The sequence below is a fragment of the Callionymus lyra genome, chromosome 13 (genome assembly GCF_982586985.1).
Source record: "Callionymus lyra chromosome 13, fCalLyr1.hap1.1, whole genome shotgun sequence".
NCBI classification, from domain to species: domain Eukaryota; kingdom Metazoa; phylum Chordata; class Actinopteri; order Syngnathiformes; family Callionymidae; genus Callionymus; species Callionymus lyra.
The window spans coordinates 11,065,892-11,083,311 of NC_141830.1; the positions used below are offsets into that span (position 1 = coordinate 11,065,892).

Genomic DNA, 17,420 nt, shown 5'->3' on the forward strand with positions numbered 1-17,420 from the left:
TAAAATAAATCAACCCAAAACGTAATCGGTTGAAAAGCACCGGCTTTTATTCTGAAAGTAAATGTCTCTTTCCGCTTTCCCCGTGTCCATTGAAACATTGTGGATCCGGGTCTGGAAGCGGATAGCGGTTCCTAAAAAAAACACCCGACAAAAACATCGCTCCTGGGTGTCCGCTCCTCGTCCTCTGGTGTCTACCAAGATTCGGGTTCGCAGCACCGCATCGAACCCCCCTTTCGGATCCGCCTCGTCCATCGTAGCTACAAATGCTGGTTTAACGTGACGATGATGATGAAGATGATGATGATGACGATGAAGCATCGCTGGGTTTATCCCGGCGTCTACGACTGAGATGCAGCCCAGCCACTTGGAAGCCCTGCTAGCATGCTAGCCAGCTAACAAACCCCCATCGAACCACCACCGTGGGGGGATCGACGGGTCTTGCTGAATGGATGCTTCCGCCGCACTAGCGTCGCCTTTCCGTCCCCGCGCCTGTCCGCGCCTCGGCCGCCCTCGAGACTCCACTATGGCGACGAAAAGCAGGAAATCGCAAACTTAACCCGCCGCACGTGATTCCAACATTTATCTCCACTTTTTTTTTTCGGCTTCATCTTCGGATGCTGTGAGGGTTCGGTGAGTAACCATCTCAGCGGACGGATCTCGATACAGGATCCATAGTTAGCTTCTAAAAATAGTTCCAAAGCTACTTCCAGCTCCACCGGCTGTCACGCCGGTTACTGTACATTACATTTTTTTTCTTCTGGACCCGTTATGCTAACCCATGCTAGCTGTAGCATGTCTCCTCCTTTTTTATTATGGCCGCGTTCTTTTCCTGTCTGATACAGTGTGATGTTAGCCGTGCTATAGCTAGGAGAGGGAAAGGCAAACACGCTTTGTAAATAACCCCAAAAAGGGGGACGTCACCCGGGAGAGTGTTGCAACTATAGTCCGGCCTCACCCTCCTCGCCCAGGTTAGCAGCAACACTCCCACCACAGTTAGCGGATTCTTTGCTCACCAGAGGTGTGTTTACAGTCTCTGCTACTTCTGTATTGGAAAAAGGAAAGCCTGGGATCCTGCAACAAGTAAGATCCTACTATTGACTTTAAAATGAAGAAGTTGTTAAACTTCTGCATGTAAGGGATATTACTTCACTTTACTTTCATAGTTTTTGTTTGTAAAATTCAGGGACAAACTGAGGCTTCCCGGGGTCTCTTTACAAGTAATAGTTCTCAGATCAACTTTTAAAACATTAGGCTTGTTGTTGTGGATTTGTTTTGTTTGTGACATGTATTTAATTTGCGCTCCTTAGAGGAAAAATCTCTAAACTTAGGAAAATGGTATCACAGCATGATCTAGACCTTATAATCCATGTGTTTTTTTCTTCTCGTTTAGTCTATTGTAACAGTTTATTTTCTAAACAAGAAGGATCTGTCTCGCCTTCAATGAATACCAAAACTCTGCAGTGAGAATTCTGACCTGCTCTAGTAGAATAACTCACATTTCCCAGATCCTTAAAACTGTATGGAGGTATTTGGATGTTTTTAAGTTTGTCTTTTGTGACAAAGATAAAACAAAAAAAATGTCCACCAAGCATCAGTCGCTACATTAAAATGAACTGGATTTTTTGTCTAGAACTATTAAAAACGAACAGATTAGACTGAAAACAATCCCAACCCTTAGTCGACATAAGGGTGAGTATAAAATAAGACATTTTATATTTGGTTTAACTATCACTTTAAGGGGATAGTTAGCACTTTCTGGTCTTCGCGGACGTACTTTGCAGAATAGGAAAAATCAGATTCTCGTTTAGACTATTGTTACAGTTTATTTTCATGTCTAAACAAGAAGGATCTGTCTCGCCTGCAATGAATACAAAACTAGCAGCGAGAATTCTGACCTGCTCTAGTAGAAGAACTCACATTTCTCAGATCCTTAAAACTCTTCACTGGCTGCCAGTTTCTTTCAAGCTCAACTTTAAAATTCTGGTTCTTACTTTTAGAACTATTTATGGTCAGACTCCTCCTTACATCTGTGATCTGATGATCCAACCTTACACCCCAGCTCGGGCTCTGAGGTCTGTGGATCAGAATCTACTGATGGTTCCTGAACACGGTTCAGGACCAGAGGAGAGAAATCCTTCCAGGATGTTGCTCCTAAGCTTAGGAACGATCTTCCTCTCTCTTTGCGCTTGATGGATCTACTGACTCCTTTAAGAAACATCTTAAGACGTTTTTATTTGTTCAGGCTTTTCCTTGATTTTCTGAAACTCCTGTTGTGTTATCAGTTTTATCTTGACCTTTTAAAGTATTTACTTTATTGAATATTGTTTTGATTGTTTAAGCGCTTTGTGACCCTGGTCTGGAAAAGCACTATACAAATAAAAATTACTTACTTACTTACTTCACACAGGACCCATGACGACGGATCCCTTTCGGATCTTGACCCTTGTGTTCTCTGTCGTACAGGTGGTGTCGTTCAACGATGGCGCAGCTCCTGGACGGGGCCGGCACACTGAGCTGGGTGGTGCTCAGGGCCGTGACCCGCTTCGTCTTTATGTTCCTCAACAATTGCGTGGCCATCCCGTCCTACTGCCTGTACCTGATCCTGCTGCAGCCGCTCAGAATATGGGACAGTTCTGCGTTCTGGCACGTGGAGGGAGTGATGTTCAAGTGGCTGCTGGCCATGGTGTCGTCATGGGGCTGGATCGCGGGATACACGGGTAAGACGAGAGCCTCCTTCGCTTCTGTGCTCCTGCTTTTATTTGGGTGATGACGTTAGACCATGGCACTTGATTTTTGAATGATAAAATGTCTTGTGAACGCAACACTGCAACCTCCAATCCTTGGTAATCTGCAGTCGTGTTTGAAATGAGTAAATAGAAGAGCAAACGACAGACGACTTGAGCAAAAAGATACACACAGTTTATGTTTATGCAAACATTTTGTTCAAGACAGAATTCACAAAGTTGATGAATTATGTTAGGTAAATAAAGTGGTCCCTGACTGCAGTTAATGTTATAATTGTAATTTAAAGTTCAACTTATGTGTTGATTTAACCTTTTTTTTAAATAGATTTTCGACCTATTTTACTCATCATGAGAGCAAGTCAAGACAGTTTTAACATGAGTTGCCCTTAAAGGGTAATCTTACTTAATTTGATCATTAATTTATTCATGTAATAACAACGTGTAATAATTCTAAAAATGTAGCCAACATGATGCACAAAGTTATTCAATGTATTGACTTTTTTCCTAAATAGTTGCTGTGATGAGAAGGTAATGTTGCTATTGTTTTTTCATCTTATACTGTACTGACACAAAAAACTACCAAGTCAAAAATATGTTGGATTACAGAAGAAAAAACTCCCACAAAGTCCTGAATATAAAAAGATTATGTTAATTATTTAGCACTGCAACATGTATTTAATTAATTAAATGGTTTAAAGTGAAGTAAATATTGAGTTAATATTAAATATTAATTTCTTTAAATAATGTATGACATTCATTTGTGTCGATAAGAAAAAAATATTATACTAGATATACCATACAATATACATAAACAATGGTTGTTGTAAACGAGTTCCTATATTTCTATTATATTAAGTGACTGCTGGTCAGAGGATCGACTGAATCTCCAGACATGTTGTGTTGTGATGAAAGTAAACAAAAGTATTCCCAACCGTCATACAATACAATCTAATGTTGTTTTGCAAATGACACGTCCGTAGATTTTATTGGACATCAAACGACAGCCAAAGTTTTCATCTGTTTGTTTGCTCTGTAGCCCCCTCAGGAAAACATCTGTCTGGCAGAGAAATACTTTTTCAATATTGTTTTAGAGGCCGGCGTATTCCCTCTCAACACGGGCCATCAGTCTAAAAAAAATGAAATACTAAAGGCTTTGTATTTATAGATTTTTATTTTTAAGGTAGTGAGCGATCTGTACTTGTGTTTCTCTTGATTATTTTAAACTAGTTTTAAAGTTGTACTCACATGATGCCTTTCTACACCTCTCTCTATTTAGTGACGTATTGGTCTGTATGTCAATTATGTCGCATATAAAAAGTGATCGGCAGCTGTGATTGGTTGACTGGGCGGCAAAGCATTATGGGAGCTTTTCAGGCCTGTTACTGAGAGGGTTGTTGAGAGGAAAACCTCATATGCGATGGTGAGTCTGCAGGTTCCACTGTAACACGTGTGAAGGTGATTATCTTTTTCGATAAAGGATGTCCCAGACACAGGAAATTTAAAATGAAGAAATAACATAAAAAAAACACAAATGCTGTTTTAATCTTCATCTCGGCTCTGTTGGCGGAGCTCGGCCGTGCTATCTTCGCATCAAGCGCACGTTTTGCTCGAGCACATTGTGACGTGTGCATTATTTCAACCTTTGTCTAGTTGATGATTGGCACACGGGCTGAAATGAAAGCGTTCTCAAGTATCATGTGGTCTCTGAGATTGCAGCCTCAAGTGGTTATGTCACTCGCCCGGTGTTGGGTTGCATCACTGTGAGCAAAACGCTTTCAAACGGCTAAACGGTGAGCATGACGGAGCAACAGGACTCTGTGGTTAATAATGCAGCTCCTCTCCGCCTATTCAACACCTGCTCCTGAGCCGAGCCGCCTCCATCACTGACAAACGTGCACAGTTTCAAACCTTTCAAAGTAACCATAGTAGACATTTAACTTTAGAGTTCATGTCTTGTTTTTTATTTTTTAGATTTTTGAGTGTTGGGAGTAAAGTGCCTTGGTGCATCCCTTGTGATCTCAAAAGCGCGTTGACTTCAACTCGCAATTGCAAGTCAAGATTATAAAAGCACTAAAATGGCTCATACCTCCACCAATGCCTTATATTTTACTTTTTCTTAAACGCAGCATACTGTCAAATCAAGAATTCGGGTGTTCTGTTGACTCACCGCTGAAACTTAAATCCAACTTTCGCTACCGAGGTGTTTCCTAACCACAATGCCACCGGATAGTTAGGATGGGGCCACAAGTATATCTTGGGATTCAAAGTAACACCGCATTTTGTTACCCATAGTCACAAGTAGCAAGTGGTAGCATCCATATGACACATTAATAAAGAATCAACCCTGGTGCAAAAACCTGTAACTACTAGATATGCTGTACATTGAGATATTTTGTGATACTGTAGTAACAAGGACATATTTAGGTGTAGGTAGAACTTTATTGATCCCTCAGGAGGTCTCCTTCGAGAAATTGTTTTTTCCAATTAGCCACAGCAGTACAGCAATTTTTCATAAAAAATAAATGAAAATAAGAACAAGAACAAGGAGAAATTAACAGAATGAACAAGATGATACAATCTAAGTATAAAGATAAAGAACATTATTACAAATATTTGTAGTATTGTTGAATACTTGACTCTTGTGTTTCATAATGTACAGACCACATGACTCTTGACAAAGTCATAACTGCTTTCATTTATTTTGAAACCAAAATATGTCAAATACCAACTTTAAAAGCTGCTGGAGTCGACTGTATCCTCTCGTCCTCAGTCGTCACTGGGATCTTGCAGGATTCCTCATGTTCCCAGCTGTGGAGGATGTGATGACTATGTCAGGAAGTTTAATTGCAACACAAAAATGAATAAACACCATGAATATTTCTATGTAAATTGTAAACTTAAAAAAATACACTCAATTGAAATGTAAACCAAAATACAAAGTGTTATTTAAAAGCCAAAAAGAAAAAAGAATGCAATGGTGTTGGATATTCATTATCAACATTTCCTGAATTAACTGACGACTGATGGTTTACCCAAAAAAAAAGTCCTGGTGAATTTATTTTTGCTTCCTTTATTCTGATGCGAGGACAATATGCCTCTTGTGCTGTTGTCATAGCAGTCAAAGTCTCACACAAGTTCTGCTCCGACAGGTGCACCAAAGCCTGCAGGAATTAGGTTTCATTGTGTGGTGATGTGTGGGTGGGTGGGCTCTTGGACCAGTCCAGGCTCCGAGATGCTCCGTCACAATCACGTCTGTGGAAACTTGCTTCTCCACTCATCAGTCCTCCTCAGCTGTCCACTTAATTCTGTTAATCTGTGATCAGGTTTTTTTTTTTGCAAACGTTTGCAGCCCCTTTTTTTAAAAGCCGTAGACGGTTTTATCTCGAGTCATATTTCCTAATCTGATCGAGGGTGTTGGAGAAACTCTGGTCAAAGTTAATCACCGACTTTTCTGGTGCTCATTGAAACATAATTTCAATTTTCAAACTTTTAAAAAGGGGTGAATGAGGATTATATTTGCATGGTATTTTCCACCAATAAGTGTGGAGGGAAATGCATGACAGTGGGGTCAGAAGTATTGTCAGAAAAGTATATGAAGAGTATAACCTACAAGACTGGAATTACCTGCAGCTAAACACTCCACACACTGTAAAGAGGAACATCGTTTGTATAGCTTCATTTCACCTGAAGGTAGATGGGATTGGGAATGAACCCAATTTAACTTTAATTCCTATCTACCGTACTTAATCGCTGACACTCCTTCGGTTAGTGATCACAGCCAACACTTTCGCAGGTTTTAAACCAGCCACTGTGTTTCGTGACCTTTAGCCCACTGACTGAGTTAATCAACTGTTACAGCAGCAAACTAAAAGTTATGTTGGTATGCATCAACTTTAACGTGTATAATTTCAAGACGATCTTTAAACATCAATAGTACAGTGGTCCGTCGCCATAACCCGGTTCACCTGTAGATATTTATTTATTTAATTTGATACTAGTACAAGCAGGTGATTTTATTAACAACAGATACACTAACATAACCATAGACATTGCTAAGAGGTACTAATCACTTCACCAATCTTACGTGAAATCCCCTGGATACCTTTCCAAATATTCTTCTATCTAGTGACGCTAAAATACTGCATTTCAATTCCATGTCCATGTTGCTCTGTCTAAAGTGATCGGCAGCTGGGCGGCAAAGCATTATGGGAGCTGTAAAAAAGGTTTATAAAGGCTGCAAGGAGAGATTATGAGGCCTCAACATGTATTTGAATATTAGAAAATGAAAAATACATTTCTTATTTTGTTTAATGTAATAAACGAGTGACCACTGTTGTATAGACTTTTTTTCGAGGCTTGAAGATGGATGTTACAGACGAGTTGTATGGACGTATTTGGATGTTTGAAGTGTCTTTTTGGACGAAGGTGAAGACGACTGGTCTTCAGTCGCTACATTAAAATGAACATACATTTTTGTCTTGATCTCTGAAAATAATCTCAACCCTTTAGTCCACATGAGGGTGAGTGGAAATTGAGGTTGAACTAGTCCTTAAACAAATGTTTGTTTGTTGTTTAAAAGTATATACAAAATGAAGTTTGGAATTGTCAAGTTTCATTTGGTTGTACATTTGCTTATGTAGCATTAGGTTTTAATGTGAAAATGAGTGAATCTGAAGCTCATAGTTAATGCAGATTTGAACCAAAACGATGCAACTTTGTGTGACGTCAACCTATATTATCCGTGGAGAGGATTTCCAATTTTCTGGCCTCAGATTGTGGTTCTGTTGGTTTCAAGACCTTCATTCCTCACTGGAACATCTGAGCTTCGGGGAAAAAGGAATCTGCCTTTTTTCTTGTGAACATTTAAACATGTTAGCATTAGGTTTTCAAATGGAAGTGGTTTTCTCTTATCAGATCAATTAAGCAGACAACCGCGGGAGATTCGGCAGGTTTAATTTTGACGGGCGTTTGTCGGGTAATGGAGTTAACGGTCAGTTTATCTGACCACCACCAGCGGATTAGCCTCTGTGCTCGGAGCAGGGTTTTCATCCTGCTACACTAACTGTGTCATCTCTCAAAGACAATTTCCCTAATGTATTCTATCTGACGGATGACCCATCTCTGTGATATCGTTCCTGCTCGCCATTGTTGCAGGAAGATGTGCTTCTTGGGGGGGAAATGACATTGGCCTTCCTGGTAACATGGATACACGTTGCCCAACTAGTTGTGTCACCGTATTGTAAAATGATGCTTCCACAATGACAACTTCTTCTTACTCTGAGGACAAACCTGGTGATTGTCATGAAAAGCGAGACACTATTTTATAGCCGTCTCGGTCTGACTCTTACTCAGAAAATGTAACATCTTCCTATTAGCTTATCTGAGCCTGTGAGCAGTGAATCATGAGGTCAGCTAGTGATGTTACATTCCTCCTATAGCTTGTGGAACACAAAGGAGCATGAATTGATCTAGTCTTGATCCAGGAGGTGATAAGTCTCCTGCTGTTGGTATTCAAATTACTTGTTTAGTTTGTCCCTTTTAAGTGAGGCTATTGTCCTGGTTCAACTAGTTTGTTGTTGACGTTACTGCTTAGTCACAGAATGGTGGACAGCTAGGCTTGCAGAGCGCCGGTTGCTCGCGCGCCTGTTGCCGGTTTCTCGGGTCCCGGGAGCTGGTTGCCGGTTGCTCGCATCCTGGGAGCTGGGCGCCGGTTGCCCGCGTGCCCGGGAGCTGGGCGCATGTTGCCCGGGAGCTGGGCGCATGTTGCCCGGGAGCTGGGCGCATGTTGCCCGGGAGCTGGGCGCTGGTTGCCCACGTGCCCGGGAGCTGGGCGCCTGTTGCCCGGGAGCTGGGCGCCGGTTGCCCGCGTGCCCGGGAGCTGGGCACCGGTTGCCCGCGTGCCTGGGATCTGGGCGCCGGTTGCCCACGTGCCTGGGAGCTGGGCGCCTGTTGCCCGGGAGCGGGGCGCCAGTTGCCCGGGAGCGGGGCGCCCGTTGCCCGTGTGCCCGGGAGATGGGCGCCGGTTAATCTTTAAAAAGGCTTCACATTTTGGTTTTCGGGTTCTTGGAATTTGGCTATCTACAGTATGTGTAAACATAAAACCTAATAATACATTTAGATGTTTTTTTCTACTCTATTAAAAGTGAAATTCAGAGTTGTTAATAAAATGTTTAAATGTTTACAAAAGGAAAGCATTAAAAATATTCCTTTAAAAAATTAAATAAAAGTATAATAAGTAAAGATTATTGAATAGTTATTCAATATTCTGATATTTTAACATCAGTAGGCAGATGTTGTCGCAGAGGTGGTTCCTAAAAAGGTAGGCGACTGATGATCTAAACATTAGCATCACACAAACTCAAAGCTAATGTGACTCACCCAGAATGGTTGGGATTCCAGCAAGACGGGTGTTCATTCTTCACTACCCCGAAGGCGGCGTGGTTAAGGGAGCTGTTGTTGTTGTAGTGCAGTTTTAAATTGCAAAGGGAGCTCCCAGGGGGAGGTCTGTGGTTGTCACCTCGGCCATTGTCTCGGCGTCCCCTGTATCAACATCTCCATACGATGAGCAGATCCTCTTTGAAAGGTTCATGTAAATAAGTGAGGTTCACTCATGCAGATGTGGTAGACGACCAACCATCGTCGTCATGAGAGATTTGCATCTGTAGCTGCAGAATCAATAATGTGTTCCTTCAATTAGACATTTTGTTTTCTTCATTTGTATCCATTTCCCCCGTCAATATCTCCGAGACCCTTTGCTGCCAGATGTATTGAGCTCTGTATTACGCCCAAGTGAGGTTCCAGCGACGAGGGAAGCATTATTTATGGAGCGTAGACATGCAAATGAGTTTGATCTCTTGTTTCAGCGGGACGTAAACCCAGCCAACTGCTTATCCAGATGAATAATGGTACAGCCGAGGCGCTGCTTTATTATCATTTATTGTCGTGTGTATTCAATACGGCGGGCTGATGCCTTCTTTACCTGTCAAGTGTTTGTGAACGGGAGGCTCTTATAAGAGTTTTTTCTTATAAAAGCTTAGCTTCCAAGATTATAAAGAGATTTGATAGTGACTTTGTTCCCTAGATATAGAGTGGTCTCTCGCCATATGTGCGAAAAAATACATTCGGGTCCATTTTTGGTCAAATGTGTAACAAAAAAAAGAAAAGAAAACACAAAAAAATTGGTCAATTTAATTTAAATGGTTGTTATTAAGAAGTTGATGTTAGTAAAATAGTGCCGGTTTATGACTTTTTTGAGAATGTGGAAAATGTTGACAGTTTGAGAAAAGAAGGGATTATGAGGCCTTAACATGTATTTAAATAGTGCTCATTACTTATTCCACTTAATGTGGGGGGATTTCAGAACTCTACCACTGTATGTATCGTTCTCCGACGTAGGGAGGGTTTTGACCTCCGTATATTTTTAGTCTTTTTATGCAGCATTTCATTTTTTTGGTGGAATTATGTTTGGCTGAGGCAACTGCATTCATCTCTTGCCTTATAATCCTCAAAGTCCACCTGTTTAAACTCGTATTGTCTTCTTGTACTTGTGATTTCTGTGTAAAGTGGCCCAAAAATCTGTTTTATTTTAATGCAAATTTACAGTAGTAAGTAGTAAATGAAATTATGATTAAAAGTGTGGGGGGAAAAAGCAAACGTAAGCTAAGAGTTGAATTAGTGTGACCCAATCCTAACCATGCTGTAAATGTGTTTTTAATGCATTAAAGTGTTGTTTTTTTTGCCTCAGTGTGTGGGTGATGTTGCACTTCTGCATTGGCTTCACTTTTCTAAATTGCGCCTAGATTGACCCATCCTGCCAAACATGTGTTCTCATAATGTGACAATAGAATGCGTCACTCCTGGAAAGCATTGTGAATTGTATTTACAAATGACAACCATCAGTTACTGGAAAATGACCCTAGTGCTCGATCAAAGGTCGGTAAGAGACCCTTGCGAGATACTACAATCTGAGGTGATAAAACATCCGCTAAAGATGTCTTTTTTCTACCAGTGCAAACCACTTTTTCACTTCCTGTTCTCAGGTTGGGTGTTCGACAGTCAACGCCTCACCTCTGTTCTCACACAAATATATTTGATCAGCAGTGTGTGTTCTACCTACTCACCGCTTGAATTAACCAATCGCACATGTTTGCTCACCAAAATAAATACAGCGATCTGTATTAATCATGTGAGATTTTCTATTGATGCGTTTTTCTACTCATCCATGAAGGCTCCATTGTTCGACATCCACTCGTACTTCCTGTTGCCAAACAAGCGTAGAACCTGCATTTCATCATGCTTGCTGCGGCGGAGAATTAATCCAATAGAGGAAAAGAGAAATGTAATCCAGAGTTACATCATAGACATTATCTCAGTACATGGTCTGGTATACATTCGCACAAGCCATTTGACGGGGAATTAACTCGTGTCCTACATATTCTTTTGGAGGTTAAAATACTAAAATATCACAGAATTAACTTCACAAATTTGTTTGATAAACACAAGTACAGATGTGCTGAAATCCATGTTTTACTTCTGGAGGAGTTTAACTGATCATTTTTGTGCTACAACTTTTGACTTTGTACACTGAGGTTAGTTTAGGAAAGACATTTTATATTCTGAAATCTGATTTTTCCTGATGGGTATAGCCTTACTTTTTTGTTGATGTTACTCATATTAATGCGTTTAGCTTTTTAGCACCGCATTTCTTTATTTGTTATTTGTCAATATATTCATGTCTTTAATATACTCTTCATAAGATTAGACTTTAAATGAACCAGGCCTATGGTTTTAATTTGACATTCTTTGTTTAAAAAAAAATTAGAACATTCCTTGGAAATGTACGTATTTTTCTAGGATTTAGTAATTACATATTGTTGTGTCTTTCTTACCTTATAATTATATAAATAATAATAAATAAATATAAGAACTATGTTAAAAAGTTATTAACTTAAAGGCTGTTACAAAATTGTAATAATTTATTACTTCATAATATTATTTTCATCAAATAATAGGCTGTTAAGTTGATCACTACGGTCTCCTCACTGAAAATGATTTGAACTTTTTTTATTTATTTAGTTTTCATTTATATTTTCACAAGTGAAGTCATGTGAGTCAGTGGCATCGTGAATTAATGTTTTTTTGCTTGTGATCAATTTAAACGTTTAATTTATTTAATAATGTATTATTTATTTGTATGTGTATCAATTTTATTTCCATGTGTATTCTGTGTGTAATATTGTGTAGGGCCACGGTGTAGACATGTGTAACATTTGTATTTTCGTCCTTTTTCCTGAAGCATTTGTTGTCTCTCTGCAGTCACCGAGTGGGGTGATGACGTGCGGCCCATCTCAGAGGAGGAAGCCATGGTCCTTGTCAACCACCAGTCCACAGGAGACGTGTGCACGCTCATGATGTGCCTGCAGGACAAGGGCACGGTAAGAAGCGCTCGTCGCGTTACATCAAACATTTTATTTTGGTGGCGGAAAAAGCGTCTTCTTGCATGGGTCGCACAGGGTTCAGATGTGTGCCTCTGCCGCGTCTGTGTTTTCAGTTATAAATAGATCTCTGCTGTATATTTACCAAACTAATTTGAAATGACCCATCAGTGTGAGAGCAGTGAACTTCACGAGCAGCAAAAAAAGCAGAAGAGAACATGCAAATATTCAAAGAGCTTTGCATTATTTGATAAAAGCCTTGCAACTGCTCTGAAGTCACTAAACCTCTCGTCGCCTCTCACGCGGTTAATCATTGCCCTCAACAGGAAGTAAATGACTCGACAGGCTATGAAAGATATGAAGCAAAACTTGAACCATAAAAATCACCCATCTGTATTGTTGTACTTTTGATGACACTGTAACTGTGGTTTTTTTCATGAGAGCTTTCTTTCTTTGGAACTTCATGGTCACGTGATCTTGCAATAACCGACTGTGAAGACAAGGGCTCTGTCAATCTTTGGTTTGGCTTTCCTCGTGGTACAGGATTGCTCTGAGGAAAGACTGTGTGGTCCTCTCAGTACTTGGGGATGTCGCTGCCGTATCATGAGGCTTGTTGACATACAATTGACAAAAGTCCAACATGATTTGCCCCCAAACATAAGTGAACGTTGCGACCCTAACCAGCGCTGTCACAATACTAAAATGTTCAACTTGATTCCGATACCATTTTTGATAGCACAACGTTATTAAAAAAAGAGACCCCTATGTATAAATAAAGTATTTGTATCAACAAGAAAGATGATAAAATAACCACTTAAGAATTAACAGAACCACAGGTTGAAATTTTATGATAAAAAATGCAAATATGATACAAAGTTTCAGCTCCGACAAAGAAAAAGTCCTTTCAAGATACTTTTTACTATCAATACATTTTTGAGATACTTTTAACAACCCTAAACCTTACAAGACATTTATCAATTAACACTTGTTCCCAACCACTGGGCCGGGGATCGGTACGAGGTCACAAGGCATTTGATGCCGGTTTGGACAGAAAGGAAAAACTTGATTTCTTCTGCTTTGATTATTTCTGGCTGAAAGATGTTTCATTTTGAAGGGAAAACATTATTTTCTTCAGTCACATTAGCATGTCACTCTTTCACTACTTAACTTATGTAAACGTGACATGACGAGAGTTAAAAACAAACCTTATATGAAGGCGATCTCCAGAGGGATTAATAAAGTTTATCCGTCTGTCTATCTAGAAGAGAAACTAGTATGCTCACGGATGTATTTTTATAGATGTAACTTTGATTTTTTTTTGCAGGTCGTTCCATTTTATTTTTGCTGTTTTAATCTGGAGGCTTTTGAAATAATGCTGACATGAAACCTGTCCGCGGTTCAAAAAAGTTTTTTTTTTTAAGTATAAAAACCTTAAGGTTACAGTGTTGCAAATTCCCACATAGATCTTTTGTTTTCTTCATGTCTGGGTTAGGCGACAAGCTAGCACAACATGTTTGGTGCTACTTGAGTAATTGGAACATGCCAGGTCGACTCCACAAGAACCTCACCATGACACATGTTATCTTGCTTTACCAAACTGAAATCATTCTTTCTTCTCTCTATGGGATACAAAGAGAGGTCATCACGGTATCTTGTGATATTGATTGTGACGGTGCAAAGTGCCAGGTCATCGATTGAGCTAATATTGTTGAGGCGCACTGTTGTGTGGTCGGCAAAATGCTCCATCTGGATTAAATTAGCCATAAAATAAATACAGATGAAAACAATAAGATGATCATAACAGGAGTTATTTTCTTTGTAATCTCAAAAAATGTGTTTAATTGTTATGGTTTAATTGTGCAGTTTTGCCACGTTACAAACAAGTGTATAAAGAAATAAATGCTCATAAATTATTTAGGTAAGTTGCTCGCTTTGTCGTATTTGGTCCATATATTTATATTGAACATATTGGTTGTAATTATTAAAACTTTCAATAATCTTTTTACATTTGTTACATTACCCTTTTTTTTTTTTTTATCATCATTTATTTTTTCCAGTGGGGTTGAGGCAAAAAAACAATGTTTGTACTTTGAGAGATTTTCATTTAAACGGTTCAAAAAGACGAAATGGTTCCAGACAGATGAAGATGAATGTGATCTTTTCGTTCGTAAAAAATGACTTGCTCTTAACATGTCTTGTGGTGGCGAGGTGTTGTTTCTTCTTCTTTATTATAGTAAGTATTTGTCAAAGTGGTGTTTTGAAGGGTAACACTCCTTGTTTGTTTCTCAGGTGGTACGGAAAATGATGTGGTTAATGGACCACGTGTTCAAGTACACCAACTTTGGCCTGGTGTCCCTCATCCACGGGGACTTCTTCATCAGACAGGTGAGAGACTGAGTACCAGCTTGTGTTCTTGCCATGAATATGAGTCACTAAACCTCTTAATGACAGTTTTTGGAGGCGTTTTTTCTTTTTCACAAGCGACCCCTTTCGGTCCCATCCACTCACCCCGCAGTGCTGGTACAAAGTAGTTTTCTTTTCTCTCGACACCATTTATCATGAAAAATGCGTGGCTTCCCATCTGCCCGTCCCAGCTGTAAGGTGCTCGCACAAGCTTCCTGGAGCAGAAGGCTAGCATCAGGGCACGCTGGCGCGGGAGGCCGGCCAACCCCGCGAGGTCACACTGACCCTCTGTATTCAAGGCAGCCGCATCAGAGCAGGGATCGCTTTGACACGCACGGGCCGCGGGGCAACGACCGGTCAAGGAGTTCCTGGAACATGGAAGCGTTTCACTGTACGTGACTACGTTATCTGTGTTGATGCTCCACAGAACAGTGCGCGCTGATAATGGAATTCTACTGGAATGTGGGTTTTTTTTCACTCAAAAGTTTTAAATGGATCACAGGGTTTTTGTATGCCAGCTCGAACCGGTGTTGTGGTTATCTCTAAACCGCGACCTTGTGTCAGCGACCAGGGGACGGTAAACTTTGTGTTTTCCCCAGTGAACTGCTCTAAATATATACTGTGCTGTATCCACGGAGATCCCCTCCTGACAGCTCATTAATTACCCCGGATACTTTCCCCGCGTCCTCCTCTTGGATGGACGGCTTTTTTGAGTCAATATTCCTGAGTCTCCTGTGGCAGGACAATCACACATCATGTTTGAGTTGTGTGTGTCTATATTGTAATGTTGAATGGTGCAGGATATGTATGGAAGTATATCATTGCCAATATTGAATGGTTAAATATAAGATTGGAATTGTTGTGAATTTGATTTATATAAAGACATCTCTTGCCTGGTGGCAATATTTAAAACAATAAACCCAACCATTCAATGTTCTGATGGCACTGATAAACCTGCATATTCCAACCCCATTTTTAGCTTCGTAAACACGTTTTAAACGGCTCCAAGTTAGTTTTCCAACAATGCTTTTTGTTTCTCTCACTTGGTGAACTTGTTTTCTTGAGACTCTTCCAGGAAAAACATTGCCTTGTGCATGTCAAAGCCTCTCAATCGAGACTGGATCATGGATTAATGGTTAAACTGCGTCGTCAAAGATTTGATCCGTGTCGACGTCTCATCCCGGATGTGAAACCAGTCCATCAATACCTCCGTGCTGACGCCTTGTTTGCGTTGTTGTCGCAGGGTAAAGCTCACAGAGACAAGCAGCTGGTCTACCTGAAGGATCATCTAGACAAATATTATCACAGCCGGGACAGGAAGTGGGTCGTGCTGTTTCCGGAGGGCGGCTTCCTGCGCAAGAGGAGGGAAACCAGCCAGACGTTCGCCAAGAAGCACTCGCTGCCCCACCTCACCCACGTCACCCTGCCGCGACTGGGGGCCACGCAGGTCATCCTGAAGACCCTGACGGCACAGCAGGAGAACGGGAGCGTCGGCAGCGAGACCGGGACGTCCAATCAGAAGGGTAGGAATTATACGTCAAGACTTTTCACCTCATGCTACAGACCTATGAGAACAGAAGACATTTACATCACGTTTGTCCAGTCATTATTAAGTCGTGTCAAGTTGCTCGGGTTTAAATTTGTTTTGCTTTCTTATTGTTTGTTAATGAAAGTATTTAGTGCACTTAAGACTCATGTTAATTTTAGGTTAAATAGGCATTAAAATAAGCATACAATTGTCCCTAAACCTATGGACTGAATCTAGTGTTTCTATCCCATTTTGTTGTGGAGTTTATCTTTAATTTAATTCACTAAATTGAGTCTTTAACTTGTAGATATGCATGGTGGAAATGGAAAATAGACATGGACACAAGCGTCAGTTTTATTCCTTTTCTATCTAAGACAAAGCACCTTTTTGTCTTTAATTGAAAATGACACGCTGGTTCCGGTAGAATAATTTATTGGCGTTGATTACAAGTTTGAGGTTTTTTTTTTTTATGGACTGAGGTTATCGGGTCTAAGAAGAAACAAATAAAAGCTGTGTTTCCCTTCACTCCACATCCTCTGAGCTGCGATCACAATCGTCTTCTGTCGAGTTCAGTGCCGGTCCGTCGTCTGAATCGAGAGGCGAGGTGAAGATGTGAGGTTGGAAAAACGTGAGATTGAAAGAAAATTGCACCACCTTTCGTCTAAAAAGTCCACTGGCAATTTCCAAGACTCATTTTTTTCCGTTCTAAAAATAGTCGACGCGCAGGAAGTTAACCGAAAGAGCCGTCTGTGGAATATAGTAATTTCCGTCTTATCAGACAAAAGGTCTATGACACCTGAAGCTTTGAGTTTGCGATTGATTTTCATTTATTTTATTGAACTCTGAAGGCCAATTGTTTCCGCCAACGTTACTTACTTTACAATATATACTTTAATTTCTCTTACGTCTAACATAGTTTTGCATTTCTTCTTTATTTTTTTCATTATCATCAATGCTGCTCAAACCCTAATTTTCTCTTTAAAATTCAAACGTATGAGGCGGGGAAGAGGCAAAACCTTCTCGTGGCACCTGCATCTAAATGTGCTCCTCACTGCCTCCGTCCTTGTTCCTGGAGAAGGTTGCTCCGCTGCAGCGAACTCGTGCTTCCTCTTGAAACCAGCTAATGGCATTAAACCCTCTTGGAACCAACCTAGTAGAGCGCTGTGACCCTCACTGTCTCCCATGAGTGTATGCGGCTGATCCAACGCCTCGATCTACTTCTGCCCTCTCCTTAAACCTGCTGACTCAGTTAGTCCTGCACGTTTACCATCAGGCTGGACGTTATCTCCTTTACGGCCGCAGATAAGGTGT

At 40.5% G+C, this 17,420-nt stretch overlaps 1 protein-coding gene across 1 annotated transcript in view; it reads left to right on the forward strand.

Annotated features, from left to right (window-relative positions):
* The first annotated feature begins 117 nt into the window (after window positions 1-117).
* The window catches only part of lpgat1 (lysophosphatidylglycerol acyltransferase 1), a 30,800-nt gene continuing 13,497 nt past the window's right edge, over window positions 118-17,420 (forward strand). Inside the window, exons 1-5 of the mRNA XM_087805939.1 lie at window positions 118-630; window positions 2,464-2,717; window positions 12,060-12,178; window positions 14,468-14,563; window positions 15,825-16,104. Coding sequence (XP_087662065.1) covers window positions 2,480-2,717; window positions 12,060-12,178; window positions 14,468-14,563; window positions 15,825-16,104 — 733 coding nt within the window. The 5' untranslated portion in view covers window positions 118-630; window positions 2,464-2,479. The remainder of the gene's footprint in view (window positions 631-2,463; window positions 2,718-12,059; window positions 12,179-14,467; window positions 14,564-15,824; window positions 16,105-17,420) is intronic.